The 26,559-nt window shown below is 40.9% G+C and overlaps 1 protein-coding gene across 25 annotated transcripts in view; it reads left to right on the top strand.

The window, feature by feature from the left end:
• PIKFYVE (phosphoinositide kinase, FYVE-type zinc finger containing) overlaps positions 1–26,559 on the top strand; it is an 86,694-nt gene that overhangs the window by 37,886 nt on the left and 22,249 nt on the right. For 23 of the 25 annotated variants that reach the window (XR_012623819.1, XR_012623821.1, XR_012623820.1 and 20 more), the window contains 25 exons: positions 261–368; positions 2,188–2,328; positions 3,015–3,141; positions 4,303–5,489; positions 6,944–7,044; positions 8,217–8,288; positions 9,906–10,077; positions 11,429–11,607; positions 12,077–12,190; positions 13,466–13,574; positions 13,690–13,844; positions 14,323–14,413; positions 15,416–15,476; positions 16,066–16,209; positions 16,380–16,500; positions 17,612–17,707; positions 18,412–18,495; positions 18,958–19,049; positions 19,670–19,834; positions 20,404–20,463; positions 20,908–21,084; positions 21,763–21,866; positions 22,136–22,264; positions 23,593–23,854; positions 26,019–26,093. Coding sequence is in view for 9 of the 25 variants with exons in the window: in XM_074829280.1 (XP_074685381.1) it covers positions 261–368; positions 2,188–2,328; positions 3,015–3,141; positions 4,303–5,489; positions 6,944–7,044; positions 8,217–8,288; positions 9,906–10,077; positions 11,429–11,607; positions 12,077–12,190; positions 13,466–13,574; positions 13,690–13,844; positions 14,323–14,413; positions 15,416–15,476; positions 16,066–16,209; positions 16,380–16,500; positions 17,612–17,707; positions 18,412–18,495; positions 18,958–19,049; positions 19,670–19,834; positions 20,404–20,463; positions 20,908–21,084; positions 21,763–21,866; positions 22,136–22,264; positions 23,593–23,854; positions 26,019–26,093 (4,126 nt within the window). In the remaining 16 variants the exon portion in view is untranslated. Of the gene's footprint in view, positions 1–260; positions 369–2,187; positions 2,329–3,014; positions 3,142–4,302; positions 5,490–6,943; positions 7,045–8,216; positions 8,289–9,905; positions 10,078–11,428; positions 11,608–12,076; positions 12,191–13,465; positions 13,575–13,689; positions 13,845–14,322; positions 14,414–15,415; positions 15,477–16,065; positions 16,210–16,379; positions 16,501–16,887; positions 17,124–17,611; positions 17,708–18,411; positions 18,496–18,957; positions 19,050–19,669; positions 19,835–20,166; positions 20,298–20,403; positions 20,464–20,907; positions 21,085–21,762; positions 21,867–22,135; positions 22,265–23,592; positions 23,855–26,018; positions 26,094–26,559 lie in introns of those variants that run through there. The other 2 variants (XM_074829288.1, XM_074829289.1) reach the window with 2 other exon arrangements.

The raw sequence follows: 26,559 nt of genomic DNA, 5'->3' as shown, positions 1-26,559 counted from the left end.
TTGGGGTTCTTGGGGGTCAGTGTAGAAATGTCCAGTGTTGCCCTCTTACTAGACAGTAGCTGTGAAATTCCAAAAACTGGGCATAACATGTTCATAAGAAGGAAGAATGTATAGTTGGGTCTGCAGGGAGGGGATAGCTGAGACACTTTTGGGAGGGGAAAAAGAAAAATCACTCATGGGAAGTCTGTCATTTTTTTTTTTCTTGTGTACTTTTCCAGGTGTTTGTATTTTTGCTTTAACTATTTTTGTGTCTTTCTTAGATGAACTCTTGCTTAAAAAATCCCAAAATTCTTCTGCTGAAGTGCTCAATTGAGTACCTCTATCGAGAAGAAACAAAGTTTACCTGCATAGACCCTATAGTACTTCAGGTGAGAGTATGCTTTTGTTCTTCATTAAAATTACTTGAGGTCTAGTGATTCAAATGAAATGATGGTCAGTGCACATCTGATTTCTTTTTTTTTTTTTCAGTGGTGGAGTTGAGTGTGTGGGATTGCATAGGAAAGAGAAAAATTTCCTCTTCTAGCGGGTAGCTAAGAAAACTGCTGTAGTAAATACAGTACAAACTTGTACTCTTGTGCTGAGGGTTTTTGACATCATTACATGTACTGAGAGCAATCTTATGATCCTCAATTAAATGCAGCATTTTAGAAAGCACGTTTTGTTTTTAATGATACACGATATAAGGAACATATGGTTCAGAAGGTCAGAGCTAGATATGGTTTATGTGCATGAAGAAATATTAGAAAAGTTAGTATAGGTGGGGGTTAGGTTGCACCCATGTTATTTCTTGTCAGGCTTGGAAAAAATGGGACAACAGCCAACCTAATGAAGTGATGAACTACAAAATGTCACTTTGGAACAGGTGCCCTGCCCCTGTGAGCAGGGAGGTGCCTTAAGTATGAAAACGCTGAAATGATAGACCTTTTCTCTAACATCCTGCATTCCTGTCTGAGAATCAGTCTTCAGGTGTTTGCCAGGATACTGGTAACAAGGGTATTTGGTGCCCTACTGAGCTTGGGCCATAATGCTTGTTTCTGTATTTGACTATTTCCTTAGCATGCATTTAAGACCACTTCTGTTTGGTGATTAATAGACAGGATTACAGGTACAAAAGCTTTAGCAATAAAACTTGTCTTGGCATAGTAAGTTGGTTTTCTAGTAAAAGCTTAAACTGAGACCTGTCCTTTGTCGAATGGGGTACGAGTATCTACTATACTTTCTAAATATTGGTCTCTGATTATTTCAGTGTCTGCTTCAGAACATGATCATAACTATTTGTGTATCTGCATTAAAGTCCTATAGGACAGAAAATACTACAGAAACACTAGTTCAATTGAAAAGGTTAGCTTCTAACAAAAGCTTTATCTTTGCTACACTCACATGAATGTTTATGTTTTGAGGAGCTGGCAAACTGCTTTTGTGGTATCTTTCTCTTGCACAGAACTTCTAAAACCTGACTGATGTGAGCTGCAATAACACAACTGAGAACACCTGGCTTGGGAAGCTGTATCCTCCCTCTAGCAGTGTAGGGCTTTAGTTCTGATAGAGTTGCAGCCCTGTTTTCTCTTTCTGTGCGTGGTAATAAAAATCACAGGGGGATAGTGAGATGAAGCCAGAAGGTGGCTGTGGTTAGAAAAGCAATTTTGCATTGCACAGCGTTTGAGATCCCACTCCAGAAGCACTGTCCCCAAGTACAGATTTAGAGACTGAGGCTCTGTGTTCAGACTTCTAGGGGCATGGAGCACTGGCATACTCTTTGTGAATGGAAGTGTCTCCGAGTGCCAACTGTCAACATTAGCATATATCTGAAGGTGAATATTGCAAACAGCTTTGGTTTAGAATGCTCTAATTCTAGCACCTTTTGAACATAAAGCCTTTTTCTATGTAAGGATGTAAAGTGCATATCTATCTATATATCTCTATCTGTTTGGATTCTCCTGCAAGTTTCTTACTTCATACTGTCATTGGACTATATCCTCATGCGCAGGTAGTGCATATAACAAATCACTGATAAAGTGGGTGTTGTGTTGTGGGGGTGGGGAAGCGTGCAAATGGACAACTGATGGCTGGTTTACCCATTTTATAGGAAAGGTCAATATATAAATGAGAGAGAAAGTAATATTAAGCATTTAAGTGTTTTTTCAGGTGTGTTTGCAGTAAACTGCTATACTTTATTCCCATTTGCAGGAAAGGGAGTTCTTGAAGAACTATGTACAGCGGATAGTTGATGTCAGGCCTAATTTGGTCCTTGTTGAGAAGACTGTGTCCCGAATTGCACAGGACATGCTCTTGGAGCATGGTATCACTCTGGTTATCAATGTCAAGCCGGTGAGTATTTCCTGTCAGAGTCAGACTGGGCCTTGTGGTGAATCTCTAATCTCTCCTTGTATCAAACTCCCTGGAGAAATCAGAGTTGTCTTCTTTTCTCCTCTAACCAAACCCGTGCTCTGTTTTAATGGTAATTCTCTTTTAAGAAGGCAAGAGATGCAAACCTAGAGAGTAACTTTTCCTCAGCTCTTCACAGCTACTCTCCTGTGTCCTTGCTTGGTAGGTCCTTGTACCCTGGCTTGGTTCTAGTTAACTCTTGACTCCTATTTGTAGTAAATCCTGCATGGATCCTCAGTGCTTCCCAGAGAGCCCCTCTCTCCCTCTGAGGTTGGGTACAGCCAGCCAGAGAGTGGCTGTGGGAGTTGGCTGAGGTCCTGACAGCCAGCACTGTGCTGACTGCACTGTACCTCCTGGAACTTTTTTCACTTGAACAGATCCAGATATCCCTAGTGAAGGGCACAATCTTACCTGTCACCAGAAATATTTACCCAACTGCTTTTCTAAGGTTCTTGTATATTGTGGGTATGTATTTATGTGACTGCATTTAACCCAGAGTTTGTGTCTCAGTGAGGATTTTCTTAAATCATGCTAGCGTGTTTTTTTTTTCCATTTTTTTAAGAGCAAGCTAAGAATGCTGGTGTCCTACTTTGCACTGTAGATTCTTACTGTTCTTTCCATTTTTACAGCAAGTGTTAGACCGGGTAAGTCGGATGACCCAGGGAGACTTAGTGATGTCAATGGATCAACTGTTGACAAAACCACGTTTGGGAACCTGTCATAAATTTTATATGCAAGTTTTTCAGTTGCCCAATGGTGAGTAAAGCTTGATGTGTCTTAGTTTCTGTGTGAGAAACGATAAATGCTTTGTTCCTCTTAAATTATATCTGAACTATGGGGAGCCTTGTGAGATCAAGTATTATCCTTCCTACTCATTTTTCTTCTGTTATATCTTGGGACTACAGTGAACTCTGTGGACGCAAAAGGGTGATCTTTCGAAGATGAGACACACTAGGCTTTAGGCTGGCTTCTTCCTTCCAAACTGTTCTTTTTTTTTTTTCCCCTCTTCCCACCACCGTGGAGATTGTCTAGTCCAACTTCCTGTTCAAATCAGGAAGAATTAATTTCAATGCAGGATCAGATTTCTTAAAACTTTGTTAGCTAACTGTTGAAAATATTGCAGAACAGAGATTTCAAAGCCTGTCTGGGCACCTGTTCAGTTACTTAACCATCCTCAGCATAAAATATTTTTCTGCATAGAAGCAAAGAATCATAGAACAGCCTGGGTTGGAAGGAACCTCAAAAGATCATCTGGTTGACCCTTAACATATCTAATGAAAATTTGCCTTGTTGCAGTCTGTGCACACTGCCCCTTGTCCAGTTGTTGTGTGCCTTTGAGAAATCAGATTCCTTTTTCTCTGTAACCCCTTTAGGCAGTGGAAATCTGCAAAGGAAGAAGGAAGAAATGCTCCTTGAGAGGTTACCAGTGGTGCTGGCACGCACAAATGCTGTTGATATAAATCTTTGTGGAGATGCAGTTTTTGCATCTCTTCCCCTTCCACTTCCCCATGCCCCCTTCCAGCCTTTAAATTGCACTCAAAATCTTGTAGGCTTTTGACTTGTAAGGATGAGCAATTGAGCCTGGGAAGGTAGTAGTTCTTTTGCTTCACTGGTGCAGAGTCTACAGTGATCTTCGAATACATTGTTTAGGCCAGCATGTTCCGTGCGGCCTTCACTTGGACTTTATGATGACTTGCTTTAAAACAAGGAGAAGTTTTATAGCAAATGCTTGTTTTGCTTGCAAAAATAAGTTATTTCAGTACAGTGATGTGAATTTCTGCAGCTGGATTGTGCTACCAATGTTACTTGCTCTTAGTCTCTGTTACAGTTTCTTCAGTGTGTGAGATACCCAAGAGCAGGTTAACCGTAGTTGCCATCCTAACTCCTGTGTGATTTTTCTTTCTTTTTTTCTTCTAGATCAGACAAAAACCCTCATGTTCTTTGAAGGGTGTCCCCAGCACCTGGGTTGCACTATCAAGTTGTGTGGTGCTGCAGAGTATGAGCTGGCCCGTGTGAAGGAGATCCTGATCTTCATGGTGTGTGTGGCTTATCATTCCCAGCTGGAAATCTCTTTCCTTATGGATGAGTTTGCCATGCCTCCTACCCTGACCAAAAACACCTCCTTTCACTCCCTTATTGAGGAGCCAGGAGATGAAAACGATCAACAGAACCTCTTCAATGGCGAAGATTTCAGCACAGCAGTCAGAGACATTGAACTGTCCTCTGAAAAGCTGCCTGTAATCTCTGAATCAGTGTCCTCTGATGAGGTCGGCTTGCTTGAACAAAGAACTTTATTTGAGAGAGGTGACCAAGAGAATAGTCAACTGGAAACAGCGTCCTCAAAACAGCAAGAGCACCACAAAGTGGAGTCACCATTTCCAGTGTTCAACTCTGTACCTCCTGCAATACCTGAAACATCCCTGTTGCCTCTCCACGGCATGGACCAGCACTTGGTCACTCTGGATAGCCAGACACTAGAGCCTCTTCAACAGGCAGGTGATCTGCTGGAGTCCAAGAGTCAGATGAGAGTGTTCAGAGACCCACTCCAGGATGATACTGGTTTATATGTCACAGAAGAGGTAACTTCTTCTGAGGATCGTCTTAAGACTTACTCTGCAGCATTTAAGCAGGAGTTGAAAGATGTCATTCTCTGTATTTCTCCTGTAATGATGTTCCGTGAACCATTTCTTTTGACTGAAAAAGGCATGAGGTGCCCTGCCCGGGAATACTTCCCTGAGCAAGTTTATTGGTCTCCTCTCCTCAATAAGGAATACAAGGAGTTGGAGAGCAGAAGGAAGAGACAATTATTGCGGGATCTCTCTGGACTACAAGGGATGAATGGGAGTATCCAAGCCAAGGCTATCCAAATCTTACCTTCTCACGAGTTGGTTAATACTAGAATAGCAGAACATCTGGGTGATAGCCAGAGCTTAGCCAGAATGCTGGCTGACTATCGGGCCAGAGGAGGGAGGATACTACAGAAAAGCATGGATCCCTTTGCCCAAAGTAAGGATGTGTCTAGTGTCCCTACTGGAAAAACTGGGTGCAGAATTGAAGAGGAGGAGAAGGGACTAGGTCAGAGTGAATCCTCATGGTCTCATAAGGTAAGATTCAAAGCTATGTGACCAAAAACCTGGGTTACATTAATTTCTCCTTGGTAATACAAAAGACATAGTTTCTCATGTTAAATGTTAAACTAAAGTCGGTGTGTGTGTTTTGTTGTTGTTTTGGGGTTTTTGTTTGGTTTTGGGGTTTTTTTTTTTTGACTTGATCAAAAGCGCGTTTTAGATTTCAGTGCTCTAGGCATTTAAAGTCAATATAACCAGGGATGATGTGGATAAAAGACAGCAGAACAAGAGACCAACTGCAAAATTTCCCTGAGAAGGGAAGAGGTTGTGAGACTCTGCTTTCTGAGAAATGTGCAAAGTCAGCCAAGAATCGGTGTATTACATTGCCTGTTCAGCTCAACTGTACGTGACTGATTTCTGAAAATGAGTACATGAAGGGGAAGCAGACTTAAAGAGGTTTCTGAAACAGATTTCTTGCTGCTTGTACTGGTGATTTCTAAAAGTGTAGTATTTTCATCTTTAGAGAGCTTAATGTCATGGGAACAGTAGGAGGCTGTAATTACATTCAAGTATTTGACTGTTTGTAGAAGTTTGGGGGATGTGAAGAAATGTGAGAATCTCATAATGGAGGGGGGAAATCTTTGAAATTTCAAAGCCAGGCAGTATGTGCTTGTGATCAAAATATTTAAAGTTTTAGGAAACTGCCATGAAAGCAGCTAACTTGTATCTGAGGAAAAGGATCTTGGGACTTTCTTGAACTGGAAGCTGTTTAGGAAAAAAAGTCTATGAACAAGAGTAGCAGAACTGATCTCTTGAAATAGTCAAACATTTTGATCCCTGAACCAATCAGCCCTAAGTTCATGAGCAGAAGTCACTTTTTAATGGGTGCTTAAATGTAAATCTGTGTAGCTTCACAGGCCGTAATCTTATAGGCTGTAAGACTAGCCCTTGCTCTGGATCAAACTGGTTGATGCTGTTTTAAATTTATTCAGTGATCAAAGGAAAGTATTTGGTAACTTCATAGTTCTGTAGGGCGTGGAAGGGGAAACAGCTCCATTCCAGCAGCAGCGTGGTAAATCTCTTCACAGAGGACAAAGTTGGAAGTCTTTCTGTAGCCTGAATGAGTAATTGAGGCATAATATATTGGCAGAGTTTTGACTCCAAGGTGTCCTAAACTGTACAGTGCTTTGGAGACTCTGGATGTTTGTCTTTTGTTGTTTTCTGTTTCCCTTAGCTTTCCTTCCACAGAAACACATGTGTGTGCATTGGTTTCATTATGCATATTAGTTATGCTGTTCTAAAAAGGGCAGTTAGCAATTATACATGGTACAAGTCTACCTGAAGCTCAGAGACAATGCAAGGTTAATCTGTACAAAAGGAGCAAGCAGAGATTTGCCTGTAAATAATACTAGAATAGAATGTTCTCATCAGGAATTGTGTGTAGACGGAGGTGTCTGTAACCAGTAAATGAGGTGTTTTCTCTCTGTCAGGTGGATTGCCTGAGTCCAGTAAACCACCAGAGGCTCTGTGTTCTCTTCAGTAGCTCTTCTGCTCAGTCCAGCAATGCTCCAAGTGCCTGTGTTAGCCCATGGTATGAGAACTACTCCTCTACAACTTGTATGGTTGCTATCTTTCTTCCTAATTCAATATCAATGCTTGCCTCATAGCAATATGTCTCTGAGGACTCTTTGGTAGGTTGTGCCCATCCTGTAACAGAAACTGTGGCCAAAAATAATTCTGTCTTGCCTGGTCAAGTGGATCCAGAGCACTATCCCATAGCCTTTGCAATTCCCAAGGCATGAATGAGAAAGCTCAGCCTAAACCCAAATGCTTTAGTTGGTCCTTTCACTGCAGTGTAATATATGTGTGGGGAGGGCATTGCATGCAGTCTTGTGGGGAAGAATTAGTGTATATAAACACGGAAGAATGTCCAAGCCCAAAAATAAGTCTTGAGAGAATCTCAGTACTTCTAAATGGTATTATCTCAGAGTGGCATTTGAATATATTGCTATCTTTCTCATGTTATAGTCAGTAGTGTTATGAGCTTTAACTGTATTTCCAGCTTAGAGGGCTGTAATTTGTTAGTTGTGTGCAACTTATGACATGCTTCTAGCTTTACTAAATAAACAGGACAGGTCTTGGTGTTTCATCATCTTGCTCAGGTGAAAATATAAAGATGGCTCTCTTAAAGGGAAAGGTCTAGAGTTCCTGTAGGAAGGAACCAAAGAAGGGTGTGATAAGCTCAGTAAACAGCAACAATAAGAGGATGTAAATTGCTTATGTTAGAGATGTCTGAATTGTGACACGTAAACTGATTCTTAAACATTTTAAGTGGCTTGATCACCTCAGGTTCTGAGAAAACAAAAGTTGCTATTAAATCTCTTAGAAGCATAAGGTTTTCTTAAAGCACTTTTCATCTTCTGGATGTACCCTTTTTGTAACTGTTTAAATGTTAGTGTTTGAGGCTTCAAGCTGTCTAGACTTCTGTGCTTAGATATTCTTGAACATGATCTTCAAAAGTGCAGTTGAATTGTATTCGACTTTTAAATGTCAAGTTTAAAGTTGTCCTAGTAGGACTCTGATCTCACTAGCAAACTTGACAGCAGGGATCTAGGAGGGTAGTCAAGAGGGGAAAAAAAGCCTTTGAAGGTATACAGGGCTGAAAACAAGTTGGCAGGGCATGCAGATCTGTGCACCTAAGGGCCATTGCATAGCTAACAGTGGCAGCATCCACCGTCTAAAGCTTTTCTTTCTCTGCTTTAGGATTGTGACCATGGAGTTCTATGGGAAAAATGACCTGACTCTAGGGATTTTTTTGGAGCGCTACTGTTTCAGGTGAGGAGGAACTTATTCTAAATCCCTTTCTAAATAAAAAAAAAAAGCTTTTGATGCCTTGGTGAACTTGACCTGCCGCCTTCTTCATAGGCTGTACTTCCTGCGCACTTAGGAGAATAACATGCACATCTGCAGAGCTGTTTGTGTCCTAGTAAAGCTTACCACTTAAATCTGTTGCTCCCTGTGCTTTATTATCATGCTGTAGTGAAATGAGCTGGATTTAAGAATTCATTCCTTATGCTCACTTCTTACAAGCAAATACATCCACTGCTTTCTCACTTTGGCCCTGTCCCTCTTATTTCCTTCCTTTAATGAGGAAGTGGAACTGATTATGAAACAAGACTTACAAGTTCATAAAGACAAATGTGTTCATTTAACACTTTCTTGTAGGGATTGGGTCTCTTGTAGCGATTAGTTAAGAGGCTGAGCATGTATTCCAAATGTCTGTTTTTCGAGACAAGCAACTGTACTAATTGCAATTTTCTGAGGTTCCTATTTGAATTTTCATATGAATTCTGGAAAAAACCTACTCCTTTAGTGTTATCTAAACATCTCAGAATAAGGCTTTGTCATATCTGCAAGGTGGCTAATGTAAATGGTCCAGAACACTTTTAGCCCTGGCAAAGTACGGTCTAATTTATTTCATCTGACAGAGGTGCAAATTGTTAGGTTTCAGTGATAACCAGTACTGCCAGAACCCCATACAGAGTCTCAGTGGGCTCTGAAGGTGAATAGGTAGTCTGTGGCTCCTCAAAAGACAGGATTACTCAATTCTCTCCATTCACCACTTACAGTAGCAAAATGCTTGTAATGTTCAGCCTTCTTTGGAGGAACAAGTATTTCTCCTTGTGCTGATCAATGAGGAGGAGGAGCTTAGCTGTTCACTTTTAAGTTCTTGTTTCTCTCAGCTGACTAGCTAGTGTGTGCTAAAGTGAATGCTTCTCAGTCTCCATAGTTTCAGTAATTATAGTTCTTTTTTTTTTTTTCTCATATGAGCAAGGAGGATCTGGGCTTTTTTAGGCTCTTTCTGTTTTTGAAGAATTCCCTATTTCACTTTGGTACCTAAATGATTCAGCTTTTATTTTTCTGATGTCAGTCTCTCTTACCTGACTTAAAAGAAACCCATTCATAGAAAAGTCATGAGTTTTTCTGTTTGGAGAGGTTATATGGCACTATTTTGCTTACCTCTTCCTTCAAGTGTTGAAACATTACCATTTTGAAGGCTCTTTGGCCCATCATTGTCCTCAGTAACCTTTGTGCTGGTACGCTGCCAGACTTGTCTTCTGATTTGGGGCCAGGCACTTTGAGGTGCTTGATCTGTGTTTTGTGGACTAGATGGAGTATATTGGCAGAAAGTGATTCATTGTAAAAAGATTGTGATAGTCACTGCTTTTGGGGACCTATACAGCCATTGCTGGCAAGGGAACTTCCCTACATGCTATTTCTGAATGAGTAGAATTCACTCTGCAGAAACAGCCTTCACTAAAGGCTTAGGAAACTTTACAGTAAAGATAAATAGTACCATGATATTAAAAAGCAAATGAGATATGTTGAATCAGTTCTTCAGCAGTGCCTAGCATATGATCGTTCCTAAGTGTTTCCATTTCTCTCTATAAGGCCTTCCTACCAATGCCCCAGCATGTTCTGTGAAACACCAATGGTGCACCACATTCGTCGCTTTGTTCATGGGCAAGGCTGTGTGCAAATTGTGTTAAAGGAGCTGGACTCCCCGGTCCCTGGGTACCAGCACACCATTCTTACTTACTCCTGGTGTAGACTGTGCAAACAGGTAAGGTTGTGGACTTAAGAATCATTTCTATTCCAGTGTAGTATTCCTGTTGTAATTGGCCTTGTATGGAAAGGCAGCATTTTTGAGAAAGTGCTTATCACTGCAGCTATGGCTGAACTTGCACAAAACCTGTTACTGATAGAGACGTTCTCACATATCTACAAATTCCTCTTGTAGAATTGGGGTTGTTGAGGGTGAAACATCTTGTGTGCGGTAGTCCTGTTGGAAAGTGTCAAACCTGGCTCTGGTTTAAATGGAGTTGATATATTGCTGGAAACTAATTTCTGACACATGGGAAGAATGGAGTTGCCCTCTTAGAGGTGAAAAGTATGGTCCCTTCCCTGCAGTGAATCAATATGAGCATCAAAAGAATGTATGGGGAAGAGCAGACACTGAGACGTACTGGCTTAGTAATTGGCTGAAACCACTCGGTACCCTTTGATCTGCTATGGACTGGACAGTCTGCATTGTGTCAATGTGATGTCTAGACTTCCTTTAGTAGTCATTAGAAAGTAAGCAAAATCTTCATTAGAGGAATGATAAATTGTGTTAAAAAAACATAAGATAGTAAGATTGTGTGTTATCTGAAACTTGTCTGTAATTTAACTAAGAAAACATTACCAATTGGATACTCATTCCTAGCTAAACATTGTAAAACTTAAGAGCCTTCAAAGAGACAAGAATAAAACTTAATTAAAAAAGATTCATGCAGTGCCTGAAATGCAAAACATCTCAATTTACCCATGTGGATGACTCAATTCACCTACTTACGCTGGCTTAAACATGGGTGTTGGATTTAAAGATACCTAGAGGAAGTTAATGTAATTCCTGAAGGCAAGCGCTACACTGCTGTGTATACACCTGTTCTATAACCTTTTATTTCTGTGTGCTCGTGTAAACACCAATATGTTTGTGGCTATTAAGTATGTACGAAGCGGTGGCTAATCTAAGCTTGCAAGCAGTGCTGAATTGGAAATACGCTGCAGAGCAATACCAGTGTATTTGTAGCTGAAGAATCATCAGGGAAAAAGTAGATGATGAAACCACTGCAGCTGACTGGGTTGTTAGAAATTGTCTCTATGCAGAGAAATAGCATCCCAGATATAAACTTCTGTCAAGGATATGTTTGCACTCCCCCAGCTTAGCACTTGTCATTTTCAACTAGCAGTTGTTGTTTATCTGATTTTAACTATGTGTTGGCCTTAGCTTTGCATAAATGTTATCTTTGTTTAGTATGTTTCAGGACCAGGGGTACTTCTGGTACTAGAAATACTAGATTGCTGTCTAGATTAGCCTGTCCGTAATCTTGGTTGAAGGATGACAATAAGACACTTGGCTTTCAATTTTTCAGGTGACACCAGTTGTTCCCCTTTCCAATGATTCTTGGTCTATGTCTTTCGCAAAATACCTTGAGCTGAGATTCTATGGGCACCAGTACACTCGAAGGGCCAATGCAGAGCCTTGTGGTCATTCCATTCACCATGACTATCACCAGTATTTTTCCTATAATCAGATGGTGGCATCTTTCAGGTGAGGTCCACTGCTGAAAACTTCCTTCTCTCTCTTTAGTACTATGTGAAGCATATAGCTCTAGTAAGGATTCGTTAGGTCTGTCCTTCACTTTGAGTACAGCATGAGATAGCATGACTGCAGTATAACTACAAGTGCAGGATTGTGTGCTGGCTTGCAGAGGGCACTGTCCTGGATGGGGTGCGCAGTGTTCCTGTGAATGGATGGCTCCAGTTCATGATACAGAAGGGAAGCACTTTTCGCTGTCTAATCTCAAAAACTTCCAGCATTTTGTTTTTGCAGCATGATCTGTAGTTTTACTTTTTGCCTAGGAGATAAACGAACAGGGTGATATTGCTGCTAAAAGTAACTGAAGCCCTGGACACATTGACAGTGCCCCTCTTCATATAAGGGCTACAAACTACATTTGGTGTAGAATTAGTCCTATGTGGGGAGAGTCTTGTTAATAACTGTCATATTGCCTTCTCAGCTACTCTCCAATCCGGCTGCTTGAAGTGTGTGTCCCGCTCCCCAAGATCTACATCAAACGGCAGGCTCCGTCAAAGGTTACTATTTTGCAGGATCTCAAGGACTTCTCTCAAAAGTAAGCTTTGTTTTTAATGCCTTCCTCAGCTTATTTGTGTTTTGGACTTTTATTAGCAGAACACAAACCCATTTTTGCTAGTGTAGATAAGACTTGCTAAATAGTCATTACTTAATAGAAAAGTAATGGTTTTAAACACATTTATATGTGTAGATACTTCTAAGGAAGGATGGTATTGGAATCTTCTTTATTACCTTTACCTGCTCAGTACTAATCTCTCATCTTCTCATCTTGTGGCAAATCAGCTTAAACATAGCTAGTAGAAAGAAACTAAGATTATTCTCTTCTCCATCCCTCAGTGTTGCACTGATATTTGAGTGATACAGCGCATTGGTGAATGATGCTGCTAAGTAGCCACTGAAAGGTTGACCATCAGCTGGTGTCTGAAATATCACTTTTTTAACAAAATTCCTTCTCAAGCACAGCTAAAGTATTTCTAATTTCTCCCTCTAAAAATGTAACAGAGGAGGTGGTCCTAGAAGGCTTAATCTGAAAACTGCAGGTAACACTTTGTACCCTTAACCTAATGTTCCTTTTTTGGAATATCTGACCAAGTTTAAATCCTGCCTTCAGCCCAGAAAAACTGCAAAGGCATTGCTCAAATCTATTGTCCAAACAGAACTGTTGTCATTATATTGGTCATTGGCTACTAAACTCTCTGGTGTGTACAAGACATTGCCTTTGTTAGCTATTCAATATGATAGCAGCAGACAGTCTGTAGTCTAAGGTAAACTACTGTAAGCCTGGACACCTTCTAAATAGGAACAAAAAAGTGGGAGACAGACATGATGGAAACTGTGTTAAATCCAGTGTGACTGCTGTTCTGCCTGGTGGCAGCATTCCTGTATGACTGATGGCTTTAACTGCCTGACTTCAGAATCTGTGGAGCTTTGTTGAGAATTGAAATAGTTACTCGCTCTGACTGTCTGAGCCCTTCTGGTGGAGGTGTAGCTTGAAGTCCCAGATTCTTCCCAGACACAGATGACACAATGCTTCCCCTCTGTTATTAATACGACCTTCGTATTCCTCTCTGACAACTTCCACTGCTAAGAATAAGTTGCGAAGAGGAATGTCAGTGTGTGTTTCTGCTATGCTAATGAATTTTTTCTTAACTTCCCCCATATATTCAGTGGAACAGCCTACTGTGCAGAGGACTGCTATATATTGTCTTTTGTATTCTTAAACGCTAACCTTAAATGCATTCAGACTCTTGTTAAAGAGTGTTGAAGATGTTCTAGGTAGTCACAGCTTAACTCTTTCCATCCCTGTCCACAGGGTGTCACAAGTGTATCTTGCTGTTGATGATCGCCTTGCTTCTTTGAAAACAGATACTTTCAGCAAAACAAGAGAAGAGAAGATGGAAGACCTCTTTGCCCAAAAGGAGGTAATGGACTACTTCTGCATCAGCAGGCTGTAGGCTGCAAAGTGTGTGGAGAAGCCACTCAAATCTAGTGTCATCTCTGGTCATGGAACACTGACAGGTTTTTTTTTTTTCGCAGATGGAAGAGGGGGAGTTTCGAAACTGGACTGAGAAAATCCAAGCGAGGCTGCTTTCGTCATCGTTAGACACACCTCAGCAGCTGCAATCTGTTTTTGAGTCTCTGATAGCTAAAAAACAAGGGCTTTGTGAGATGCTGCAAGCCTGGAATAACAGGTAAGAGGAGAAACGTTGGAATCATGAGCAACAACAATACTGTGTTGGTTATAGAAGGGAAAAGGTTTCTTGTACTTTCTCTCCCTGTAGTGCAGTTGCTATATAGAGCGTGTTATGAGAGCTTGTGCTGAATGTTGTCTACTGGTTAAGACCACAGAGCTAGATTGGGAACAGAAAACCATTTGAGGCCAGATAAAAGTATTGTGTTGTAGAGCACAAGTGTCATTTGAATAAAGGTGGAAGAGAGGGGAGCACGGGGAAGCAAATAATTGGGTGAAGTTCTTGGAGGTGAAGAAAATGGTTTTGGCCATTTGAAACATACATTTGGCATGTGTTAGCAGCCATCTGAGTTTGCAGTAAAGACTTGTGAAGGCATGCTTGGCTGTATTCTAGTATGGAGAAACTTCATAACTTATGCTTTTCACAGCTAATACCTGTAATCTATCTTTTAATTTTTCTTTGTGTTTTGTGTTTTAAGATTGCAGGATCTCTTTCAACAAGAGAAAGGGAGAAAACGTCCATCAGTACCACCCAGCCCTGGGAGACTGAGACAAGGTGAAGAAAGCAAGGTATGAGTAGCAGGCTAGAAACTACTTAAACTTTTTTTTTCTGCAGCAACACAATAGTCTTAAGACTGGCTTCAGTGCACTTAGTAAACTTGTTTTACTATATCATGTAGTTTTCAGCTGTAAAAGCTTGAATTGCATGTTCGTATATGTATCTTTTCCTAAAGATGTGAGCCAAGAGCCATATTACACAGAAGAAGACTAAGTATGAATAGGATTTGATGATTTTCTGTGGTGTTTGTGTAGTGTTAATCTGAACACTGACAGTGGAGAGCTGCAGTCATTGTCAGGTGTATGCCTAGATAGGAAGGAGGTCACTTCGTTAGACCCTGGATTGTTGCCCATCTGGTTTATCCCTTGTGAAAAAGAAAAGGCAAAAATTATCAGGATAGACAGAGCAAAGAAAACATGAAGGACTGATAATGAATTTTCAGGTTCACCTCTGTTCTGTGATGTGTCCTGTGGGAACTGGCTGATGGTATGTACACATTATTTTGGACTGCTGCCTCAAGAGTTCTGTCTAAGGGTACAGTTGCCAGCATGCTGAACAACCACCCTTTTGGGAGCTGGTACTCTGAGAAAGTGTCCAGAATGCAAGGCAGGACAATATAAGCATCATACAGAGAGGCTGAACTCCAAATAGTTCTAACATTAGCAAGGTGCACTAAGAAACCCCATGAGAACCTGGGTTTGCTCTGCTGTATGCATGCTTAACGTGTATTTGTTAGATGCTAAAATGCACTGAACCTTGATCTGACAACAAGTGGGTTTATATAGAAGAGTGTAGTCTTTAAAGCAGCATATAGAGATGATAGCAGTCATAAGCATCTTGTGAAGCTGGGTTGCTGTTGCCTTGTCTTTTTCATGTGGTGGCAGATACAGTGACAGTGCAGTGGGTGGGAGTGTGCAGTTGTGGTACATCTGCTTTTGCAAGTGTTCCACAGAGGAAGGGATACAGCTATAAAGAGCTACGCGTGAACAGTGGTGTTTTGTTATTCTGCCTAGATCAGTAGCATGGATGCTTCCCCACGCAATGCTTCTCCAGCACTGCAAAATGGAGAGAAAGGTCTGTTGATTATTTATTTATTTTTCATAAGCTACCAAAAGAAGCTTGTTGTAACCATTTCCCTGACATAACATGGGAGCCTTTGTCAAATGTCATAATTTAGAGAAACAGTGAATCCTCATTGTGTCAGATGGGAATAAGCCAGTTTCTAGCTTACTATTATAAAAAGCAAAGTCTGCTTCCAATATGAAGCTGAATTACTAATGATACTAAATTGGCCAGCAAGGGTTTTCCTTTGAACTGGAGTTTAAAAACTTTCAGAGGGATTCTAAATAACGGAATAACTACATGGAATTTGGGAAATGCCTCTCGCTGCTTCTGAGAAGTGGTTATGGGTGCTGAGACCTCTTATGTGTGAGGCATACTGAGACCTTGTGGGAACTGAAGGTAGTGGGTATAAGCGTATGCATCTTCTGGAGGTTACATGCGACGTTGATCAGCTTGTCAATTCCTTTGTTCTGGGTGGCCTTACCAGCTTTCTAAGTAAAAACTTCTTGAAAGTAAACCCTGGTGGTAGCTTGGCCTGGAAGCAAGCAGTGTAACTTCTGACAGCCATGTAAAATGCTTTTTTCTGTCCTTGTACTCTCAGAGGATCGTTTCCTGACTACTTTATCAAGTCAGAGCTCCACAGGCTCCACCCATCTTCAGCTGCCCACCCCTCCAGAGGTTGTTACCGAGCATATGACTGGTGCCAACACACTGTCAGAACAGGATACAACAAGCAGCTCAGAAGGTATAGTTTAGTTGTGGCCTTGTATTCTTTCTCTTGCTTCTCTGTGGTAAGTGTATGAGATCTGTTTAGGAAACGGCAAATCTGGTAACTCTGTGGTCTGCAACCTTCCTTCTGAATTTACAGCTTGAAGTTAGATATTACGATGCAGACTTAACTTATCTCTGTTCCAGATGTGTTTGATGGGCACTCACTGGGATCTACAGACAGCCAAGTGAAGGAGAAGTCTACTATGAAAGCTATTTTGGCTAACTTTTTGCCTGGAAACAACTATAACCCCATTCCATTTCCCTTGTAAGTACTGCATAATATATACAATGTACAAAATTAGCAGCCTGGTCAGATTGCAGAGACATGCGTGCTTCCTTTGCTCAGTATATAATTTAAGTCATCACTTGGGTTTGCCACTGAATAAGCTATAGAACTTCCTCAAGGCAAGAAGTTGTCTGTGTTCCTTCTAGGTTTTTGTAGGTTACCTGCTTTTCCTATTAATGATTCACCCTTGTGCATATACGTGATCAGTTTCTCCTCCTCCTAGAAGCTCTTCTAGGAGGGGAAGGGAAGCAGGGAATGGGGAGAAAGGTGCCTTCTAACTTTATTGCTGCAGGGAGGGAGTAGAAACATCTTACCTTAGCAAAGACTTACTAAAGCTACATGCTTGCCTCTTGTTTTTGCTTCCAGACCTCTTCCAAGGGTTGGACTCAAATTGGCACTGTCTGGGTGTAGGTCAGGTTCAATGGCTACTGCATGTGCCCTCAAGTGCCCCTTCCATGTGAAAATGGACAGGCTGGAAAGTCTTTTGGCCACTTGGTCTGCGTGCCTTGTAGTGTTTCTTGTTTGACGTGAGCCTAACGTTTGGCAGCCTGAGTTTCACATCTGAATCCTACCTCCAGGGTAGTAGTGGAGGCCATGAGCGAATGAGGTAAAAGTTAAATGACTGGACCCTACAGATAAGTAAAAGTCTTGCAGAAACCCAGGAGGCTTTTGGGAATTTTCTGTGCTAAACTGCTTGTTCAGAAAAGACTCCAGGTTTGTCCCCTAACTTCACTCTGCAGGCTGTGCTGTAGGACGGTCAAAACAAACTCAGGCAGGTTTTGGTGCCATTAGAAACAGTGGCTGCTAAACAGAAATAGACTCTTATTCTAACTTGGAGCTGGTCTTCTGACATAAGCAGCTTGCTTGAAGTGCTGATTGCCCTAACACGTTGTCATTTAGAATTAACCATGTAGCTATGAATGTGTCTATTGGGAGAAGCTGATCTGGGGAGCTTTGGTTCCATGCTGAGACTTGCAGTTTGTGCCTGGGAGTGCAGTGATGAAGATCTGGGCTTTGACCAGAACTTAACCTTTTCTTTCCACAAAATTTTATGATCTACTAACACGCTCCCTATATCATTTTCATTTAGTGACCCGGATAAACACTACCTAATGTATGAGCATGAACGTGTACCTATTGCAGTCTGTGAGAAAGAACCAAGCTCCATCATAGCTTTTGCTCTCAGGTACTGGTGGGATTTTGCTGTTCATCTGACACATGTATTTTTGCAGCTTCTCTGTGCAAGAAATATTTAAATCTTAATGGCAGGGAAAAATGACAGAATTTCTTCACTCAGCTAAGTGTTTCTGCCAGAGCTGAAGTTCTCTCCTTTTACTACAGAGATATGGAAAGTAGATTTTTCCAACTTGCAACTGGATTTTGGGCTTTTCTTGCCTAGCTCTAGTACATAAAAATGAATTAGTGAGATGTGATATTGTTAGAGAAAGAAGTGCTACTAAATTTTTCTCAGCTCTTGAGCCTGGAGGAAGTGCAACGGAGCTAGGGAACAACAGTTAAGTATTCATACTGCAGTCTGTCCCTTGCTTACCTTTGGTCATAGCAGCTCTTGCTACTACTTGGTTCTCCAAACCAGATGCTTCAGTACATCTTGGGGTTTGCATGTCACAAGGCAGCAGACTTTTAAAGAGCGCATTCTTAAATTGTGGAAGCGAGAGAAACAAGGGAGGATTTTTTTGTGCAGTATGATGTAGAGCAGCTTCTGTTCTAAGGGAACTAAGTTCTAATTGTAAGAAAAAATGGAGATATCTTTCTACTGTGGGTTTGTTTTCCTGTGGTTGTTTCTGAACTGAATCTTTGGGTTGGTGTTACAGAGTCTCCCGGAGAACAGCTGACTTTTTTTTTCTCCCCTTATTTTTCTTTCCCCTTCAGTTGCAAGGAGTACAGAAATGCCCTGGATGAGTTGTCCAAAGCATCTCTGAAGAACAGTTCTGAAGAAGGACTACAGCTGAACAGGTTACGTGCAGGAACTACAGTACATAGAGTGAAGGCACAGTGATTGTAGTGAATTAGCCAAAACTAGGATTGGGAAGGACCCTCAAAATATGCCTCTGTTAGGATCTCTGATTTTGATGGAATCTGACATGTTCCATGTAGCCAACACATACTTGCAGTACCTGAGTTTCTATTTCATTTTGGGGACTGGTGGTGGCTCCATCACCTGATCCCCTTGCTCTGTGTATGGTAGGGATTACTGGGCCTGCTTACCTTTCCCGTGGTGATGGATGGAACTGTTGCTATGGAGCCCTGAGAGGTTTTTCTCAGGGAGGTGGAGGAGGAAACATAAAAACTGTATCCTCTTCCCTTAGTAGTACTTAGTGTTAGGTATGGAGGAGAAATAAATGTACAGGAGTAAAGAAAGTGTCTCAGGTGGCAGTATTTGTTGGGCTTACGACTTTTTTTTCTTTCTCCTTTCAGTATGTCGGACAGCAAACCAAAGAGCAGTAGCCCTGTCCGCCTGCCTGAGGCTAACATGTGTCCTGCAAATCGCAATGCAGAACCAGAACAGAGTAAGACCATTTTGCCAAAATCCTATCCATGATGCTAATCTCAGCTCAGACTTGAGTCCACTTAACCTGGGTTCTAGTTCTTGTGAAAGTTAAGTTAGATAGAACAAAGGAAATGCATTCTGAGTTGAAATTGTGACTGGTCTCGGAGTTGACTTGATGTAGAACATGGGGGGTGTGTATGTGTGTGTGTTTTCTGAGGTCTGTGCCTGTGATGGCTTTCTCTGATTCTTATGAGAGCAGACTATCGTTCCCTGATTTAATACATTATGATGTAGTGGACTTTGGGTTGTTCTAGCCTGTTCAGTGGGGTATGATGCCCATAATATGTTCTGCCTTCTTGAAAAAGATTGGCAATTAAAATATTTTGAAATGAAGCAGCAATGTTCTTAATGTGTTAAAGACGCTCACCCTTGGTTTGTGTTTTCAAATGATTCAGCATTCCAGAATGCTACTTGGAACACTAAATTATCTAACCTGATTGACCTTGGTTGCCTGGAGAATAGCAAATGAGTTACAGTTGAATTACATCATTCAGTTAGAACAACAAATGGAGAATGCTCATGAGTCATGCTTTTATGTGGAAATGCCAAGGCCAGCTTCTTTATTCCTTTTCACTGTAGCAAAGAAACCATCTGGCGTTTTGTCTTTCTTCCGTGGCACTGGAGGGAAGAGCCCGGACCTGTCTTCTCAGAAGAAAGAGACCTTACGTGGTGCTGACAGTGCCTACTACCAGGTTGGACAGATGGGCAAAGAGGGAGCAGAAAACCAAGGAACAGAGCCTCAAGGTACAAGACTTGAGTCCCATCTTCTCTCTTGGCCTGTTAATTCTCCCAAACCTCATTCATATTTGTAAGGCCCAGAATGCACTCCTGCTCATACTTTTTCAACAGTCCAAGATCATTCAAAGTGCATTGAAAATGAATGTTTTGAGCATCAAATGTAGGTTTCTCCTAAAGACATTGCTTTGCTTTATGAGAAAGGAAATAGGGTCTTTCAGACCCTGGTAACTATAGGGACATTGAGTAGTCTGGATTTGAATGTGTTTGGATTGAGTTGACTCTAGTTAAGCAGCCCAATGTCTCTTTTCTCACTCCCTGTTTAACTTTCATTTTTTCAGCTCATGGAAAATGAATGAAGAGAAAGAGAAAGCTTGTACTTGTGTCCCATGAACAGCAGTGCCCTTCTAGCATACATATTATATCATATAATTAATAGCTGTATCTCTAATTCCCTCTGTATCCTTGAAAAAAAAAAATATTTTTCTTGTAATGTGAGTTTACAAATAGTATCTTATATGGCTTTCTCAGTAATAATAATGAATGACCTTGACTGAATGGTCCCTTTATGCCTTCAGATGATGTAGATGGAGGAGATGGACAGAAGAAACAGCTCGTGAATCCCCATGTGGAACTTCGTGAGTAGCTATAAATAATAACTTGAAGTCTTGGCTGACAAACTCCTTTCTTCATGCAAATGTAATGGAAATCTTGAACTTAATTTTTTTCTTTGTATTGGGCAGGAAGGAAAAACAAAGCAGTAACAGAGCAATGCAATTTTTACTTACTGTAATCAATCTTTCTGTTGCAAAAATACCCCGTAAAACTTTTTTTTAAAAAAATTGATCTTTTGTCTAGACACTTTCCCATGGCATATCCTGTGTGCTAACCTAAAGGGGTTTGACTTTCCTATAAGTTTTCTGTTTAAATACTATTGGTTTAAACTTCTGAAGTACAATAGGCATGAGAAAGAGATGTTTAGCACAATAATATTCTTCTAGACTTCAGTAAAATCTCTAAGTGTCATCTCAGGCAGTCAGTATCACATCACATGCTGTTATGAGGAAGACCTTTTTTTGCAGAGTTTTCAGATGCGAATGCCAAGTTCTACTGCCGGATTTATTATGCTGGCGAGTTTCACAAGATGCGTGAAGTGATACTGGGGAGCAGTGAAGAGGACTTCATCCGATCCCTCTCCCACTCTATGCCCTGGCAGGCACGAGGTGGCAAATCTGGGGCTGCATTCTATGTGACTGAGGGTAAATGAAGCTTCTTCCCCCTTTGTAATGAGAGGGTATTATTTGGGGATGGTGCTGGTTAGTGTGTCTTTTAATCCCTGATTACCTCTAGACAGAGTTGCTGACTCAAGTGGCCACTCAGAATGGAAAGTTAAGTGGATTGTTCTGGGGTCTTCAATATCAGATTATTTGTCTCTATCTGTGCAGGAGAACAAAATGTAGTTCTGTTTTTCAGTAGTAGCAGCTAGCAAGGTTGTACTCTCTTAAGCAGGCTTCAGAAAACAAAAACTTGAGTATAATTCAAGGAAAACTGGTTATTAAAGACAGTGTTTCTTATAATCCCACATGCTATAGGTGATTTATAGGATATATTTTTTTTAACAACGGGTGATTCTATGCCCCTACTTAAAAGTTGTCTTGAATGGAAGGGTCTGTAGACTGTTTCTGTTGTCTAAGAAGCCCATATAGCTGAGGTAAATCTAACTTAGACAGTCTCTTTTCCCTGATTTTGCTAGAAGGCTGAAATTCATAATACATGAAGTAAAAAAGTTTCTAGAAACGAGCTTCTGTAGTGAAGGATTAAAGGGAATTGTAGCCCTTTAATTTTCAAACCACTTCAGCTGTACAGCAGTCCTAAAGAACATGCAAAGAATACATGACTTACTGTATGTAACCCTGTTGCCTCTGATGTTAAAATAGATGACAGATTCATCTTGAAGCAGATGCCTCGTCTGGAAGTCCAGTCGTTCCTCGACTTTGCTCCACACTACTTCACTTACATCATTAATGCAGTTCAGCAGAAGGTATTTAAAAAAAAAAAAAAAGCCTTTTATTTTAGGCAATGTTCTATATTTTACAGGCTAGTAACAGTTTCCAATAACCTCTTTCATTTAAGTAAAAGAAAATGTCAGAGTGTATGAGTTGTACTAATAACATGTTTTTAAGATGAAAAGTGGGAATTTTGCTAGAGCTTCTAATCTGATACACAGTCAGACAGAACAGTGGTCCCTCTAGTATTTGATTGCTGATTGCCTGTACACAGAGGTCTTAGCCCATGTCTTCTCTTCATCAGAAGCCCACAGCACTGGCCAAAATCCTCGGAGTATATAGAATTGGATACAAGAACTCTCAAAACAACACTGAAAAGAAGCTGGATCTGCTTGTTATGGAAAACCTTTTCTATGGCAGGAAAATGGCTCAGGTAGGAACCAAGTGTTCTGTTCCCTTGCAGTGCAGTTCTGATTGGGAGCAAGAGCAGGGTTACCAGTAGCTGTCTAGGTAACTTTTACCTTTGCATGTGCTGTCTGCATGTAGCACTGCTCAAAGGTGCCTGTTTCCTTGTTGTGTGATCCTCAGTAACTTGATGCCTATTATTGGCTAGTTCAGATAGCTGTAGTGCAGGCTTCAGTTTTGAGAAGTCTTATTTGTCCCTTCATCTGTGGTGTCTGAGAGAAAACATTGCCAACCTAATTGGGAAAATGTGAAGCCTTTTTGCAAAGTTTTTAGAAGAACTGACTGGGATTACAGACTCATTTATTCAGTAGAGCCTCACCAACAGAGATGGTGAGCTACTGTGTAGTGTAGGGGGGAATCATGTTTTGAATCTGCTGTTTTCTCTCTGAACTACTTCATGTGTGGGACAAGATTTTGAATTCAGTCTTGCTCTTAGTAAAGGAAGAGCAACCTTTATGAGGCAGTGGAATGAAAACCTTAAAATGACTGGGGTAAAATTCTCTTCAAATACAGAGTTGATGCTGAAACAGAAGTTCAAATGTTGCTTCCAAAACTCTAGGTAGTATCAGTTCTTTCCACCTTCCCTCCCAGTGCCTGACCTCAAACAGGGGATGTTTGTGGGAGGAAGTGAGCTGAGGGAATTCTAGATAGATGTAAAGGATGTTGTTGTGGGTTCTCTTTTTGTTTGTCTGTTTTTTAAATCACGAGGGTGGTCAGGTACTAGAATAGAGACCCAAAGAGACTGTGGACTCTATCCCTGAAGTTATTCAAGTTTTGACTGGATAAGGCTTGAACAACCTTCTCTAACAGGACCTGCTTCAAGCAGGCTTTGGACTGGAGATCTCCCAGAGATTCTTTCCAACTTAATGATGGTCTGTCTCTTGCCTTGCCAACAGATGTTAAATGGTGCTTCATGCAAGATCAGTCTCCCTCTTCAGTGACTTTACTTTTGTCAGCATTTGAGTCTGTAGAAGCTGTCTGGAAAACTGAGTTTACCCATACAATGTAGAAATAGGGATGCCCTTTTCCCCTTAAGTTAGGCTAAATATTAATGAAGTAACTTGCCTAAAATTTGTGAATTGAGGTGGCACAGCCTTCATGTAGGCTTACATGCTACCCTCCAACTCAGGAAACTTTAATTTTTGTGCTACAAAAATGTTTTCTGTTAACCATCTTCCTGCAGAGCAGGAAAGAGTTGTCCTGCCATGCTGTCTTGTCAAACACTGCAGTTAGGTATGTTGAAGTCTTTAACCTTGCAGAACAATGGGACAAAGTAGTGCTGTTCTCCATTTCCAGGTTTTTGACCTGAAAGGCTCCCTCCGGAATAGAAATGTTAAAACAGACACAGGCAAGGAAAGCTGTGATGTAGTCCTGCTGGATGAGAACCTTCTGAAGATGGTCCGGGACAATCCTTTGTACATCCGTTCCCATTGCAAGGCTGTGCTGAGAGCTTCCATACACAGTGATTCCCAGTTCCTGTCCAGCCACCTCATCATCGACTATTCTCTGCTGGTGGGTCGTGATGATACCAGCAATGAGCTGGTTGTTGGGATCATTGGTAAGTTGTCTTCTGTATTTTCTTGCTTTCAGCTGTTGAAACTGGTTTCTTCTGGTTTAGGTGTTTATAGTACTCTTAAAACTGTGCCACCACCGCAGAGGTGTGTGTCAGGAAATCTTGTCTTCTTCCTGATGGAATACCACCCTCATTCTCTCATGGGTATTCAAAGTGGAGGCAAGAAGTCATTTCTCCAGCTCTTGTATGGCCTTGTGTTAGCATTTGCATTACTAAGAATATATGCAGGAGGCCTCACAGGTAGTGAAAAAGCAGTCAAGTTGGTGTTAACCTACACTTTGACTCAGTTGAAGTAGGGAAGGTGTTTGTATGCTCTTATGTGTTTAATCTTTAAAGTTCAGTAATGTATACATAGCCGTTTAAATTTTAACTCATGTGTAGGGAATCTAAGGAGAAACAATATTGTTAGGGATGGAAAAGGGAATCATCATGGGATCACTTGTGATCGTGTAGTCTGACCTGGATAACATGAGTGGCAACACAGTAATTACCTTGACACATCCTTTGACTTGTGACTGGAAAGCAGAGCCTCATCTTTAGACAGGCTAACTTGTGTTGTGCAAAAGTCTTGGAGATTAAGCCATTTTGCTGGGTGTGGAAGTGACTCTTAGAAATGAGGTGCTCTTGAAACCTGGCTCAGAAATGCTTCCAGATGAGATCTCAGGCCAGGAGGACTGGATTATTCTTCTTTTCTGATAAAGCATGAAAGCCATTCCAATAACGCTTCTAGTTGAGAATTGAAGTACCAGCTACAGAGAACTGCATGTTGTTATTGCTTTCTAGTTTTGTAGACTCTTGAACATTTGGGTAAATGGGATGAGACTCTGCTCCTCCTGTACTTGTGGCTTTTTGCTGTCCTGTGGGAAGTTTTAACTGATTAGAGTATATTTTTTATGATGTTTAAAGCTAACAGTTCCTTCACTGTGGTGAGAACAGCTGTTCGTGATCTGAAGGAGCATGTTTAACACAAATATCTTCAAGAACAGAGAACATGCCTGCAGTATCGGGCTGTCACAATGTTCTCTAAGTAATACCCTGAGAACTTACAAAGTACTCAAACTAAATTTGCTGTGGGGGCCAGAACTAAAAATCTTGGACTGAGTTTGATTCTGAGGTCAGAATCTTTACTTATATTAGATCCTAATGTGATACAGGAAACAAGTTACATCTGTGAGGAGCTGTGAAGACTTGATTTTATTTGTAGGCCCTGTTGTGTGGGGCTCTGGGCCTTGGGGCATGAAGTGACACTAGTTAGTGCACAAAGTGATGATATTGGTCCCAAAGCACTCTAAGGGAGCATTTTCAAAGTGTATTCAGATAAATGGATAAGTCTTAAGATTGGCAGGTCTGGATGAATTTTGTGTAAAGCACAGCTGAGGTGAAATGTGGATATTTACGGTGGCCTTTTGTAAATCTAGAAACAGTAAATTCAAAATTGTATAATTACAGTTGTAGTCAAATGTTAGGAGATAATGATATACAGTAATAAAAAACTTAACTTACTGCAGCTTCAGCTTTGCAGACCAAAATGTTCATGTGCTTGTAATGACTGACCACGCTTTCTCTGAAAGGGGCTTGGAAACAATTCTGAAGTCTTCTCTTTGCGGCCCTCTCTTCCAGTCGGGGTCGCTGATGGTGCTTTCAGTCCGCTAAATCATGAATTAAAAAGTGTTTGTTTTCTGTTATCAAACCTGTAGGTGGCTGCAATGATGAGGAGTATTACTGGCTTAAATAGATAGGTGTCCAAAGCTGTTGCAGTAAGTAGTGGGAGGTGTTACAGCTTCTTGATATGTTTCTGGGATGAGGATCAGCCAAGTGACTCTTGTAAATGAGCCTTTGAAACTCTAACATGGATAAAAAGTCATGCCTGGGCAGTCTGTTTTTGTAGAGGCAGGAGGAGTTAATTATGATCTTGCTGGGCTTTTGAGATACTGTATTCACCCAACCCAAATATAATCAGTACTCCAGAAAGTGAGGCAACTGGTAGGAGGAATGCTGAAGTTGTTCTGGCGATGGAAGCCTACTGCTTTCTTGCTATTTTTGAGGTGAAATAGATACACTTTAGAACTGTGTTACTGGGGTTATAGCAGATGTGACATGTCTCTCTGTGTTGTTTTTTGTTTGTTTTTTTTTTTTTTTCTTGCAACAGACTATATTCGCACGTTTACCTGGGACAAAAAGCTTGAGATGGTGGTGAAGTCAACTGGCATCTTGGGAGGACAAGGTAAGTCCAGAATGAAAGCAAAACTTTTGATCAAGTTTCCTTATTACCATGAAGCTTCCAGTAACTGTGCTAATAAAGCCACAAATTCCCCACCATGCAGACTTGCAACACTAGATTAAGTTCTCCAGAACAGAGGAAGGAATAATAAGTTTCAAAAAAATTAATATATTAATCTGCTTCTGTGAGTGACCCTTTACGTATTATAATTCCTGGGAATGGGGTAAAGGTCACCTACTTGACAGACAGTTCTGTTCATTAGTTGCCAACTACTCGCATACAAACTTAGTCATATATGCAGAGATACTAGCAAAAAAACCTTGCTGCCTGGTTTCAGAAGATGTTTTCTGAGTCCAGAAAACCAGATATACTCTGAGATGTTAGTGTGGAGGAATCCTTATCAAATGATTGACTACTACCCATATCTTGAGGAGCTGAGGAGTTCCCTTTGTGGAAGTGAGTAGAGTAC

Source organism: Strix aluco, chromosome 6 (assembly GCF_031877795.1).
Source record: "Strix aluco isolate bStrAlu1 chromosome 6, bStrAlu1.hap1, whole genome shotgun sequence".
NCBI classification, from domain to species: domain Eukaryota; kingdom Metazoa; phylum Chordata; class Aves; order Strigiformes; family Strigidae; genus Strix; species Strix aluco.
The sequence above is the reverse complement of the archived record's forward strand: the minus strand, read 5'-3'. Positions and strand labels throughout refer to the sequence as shown.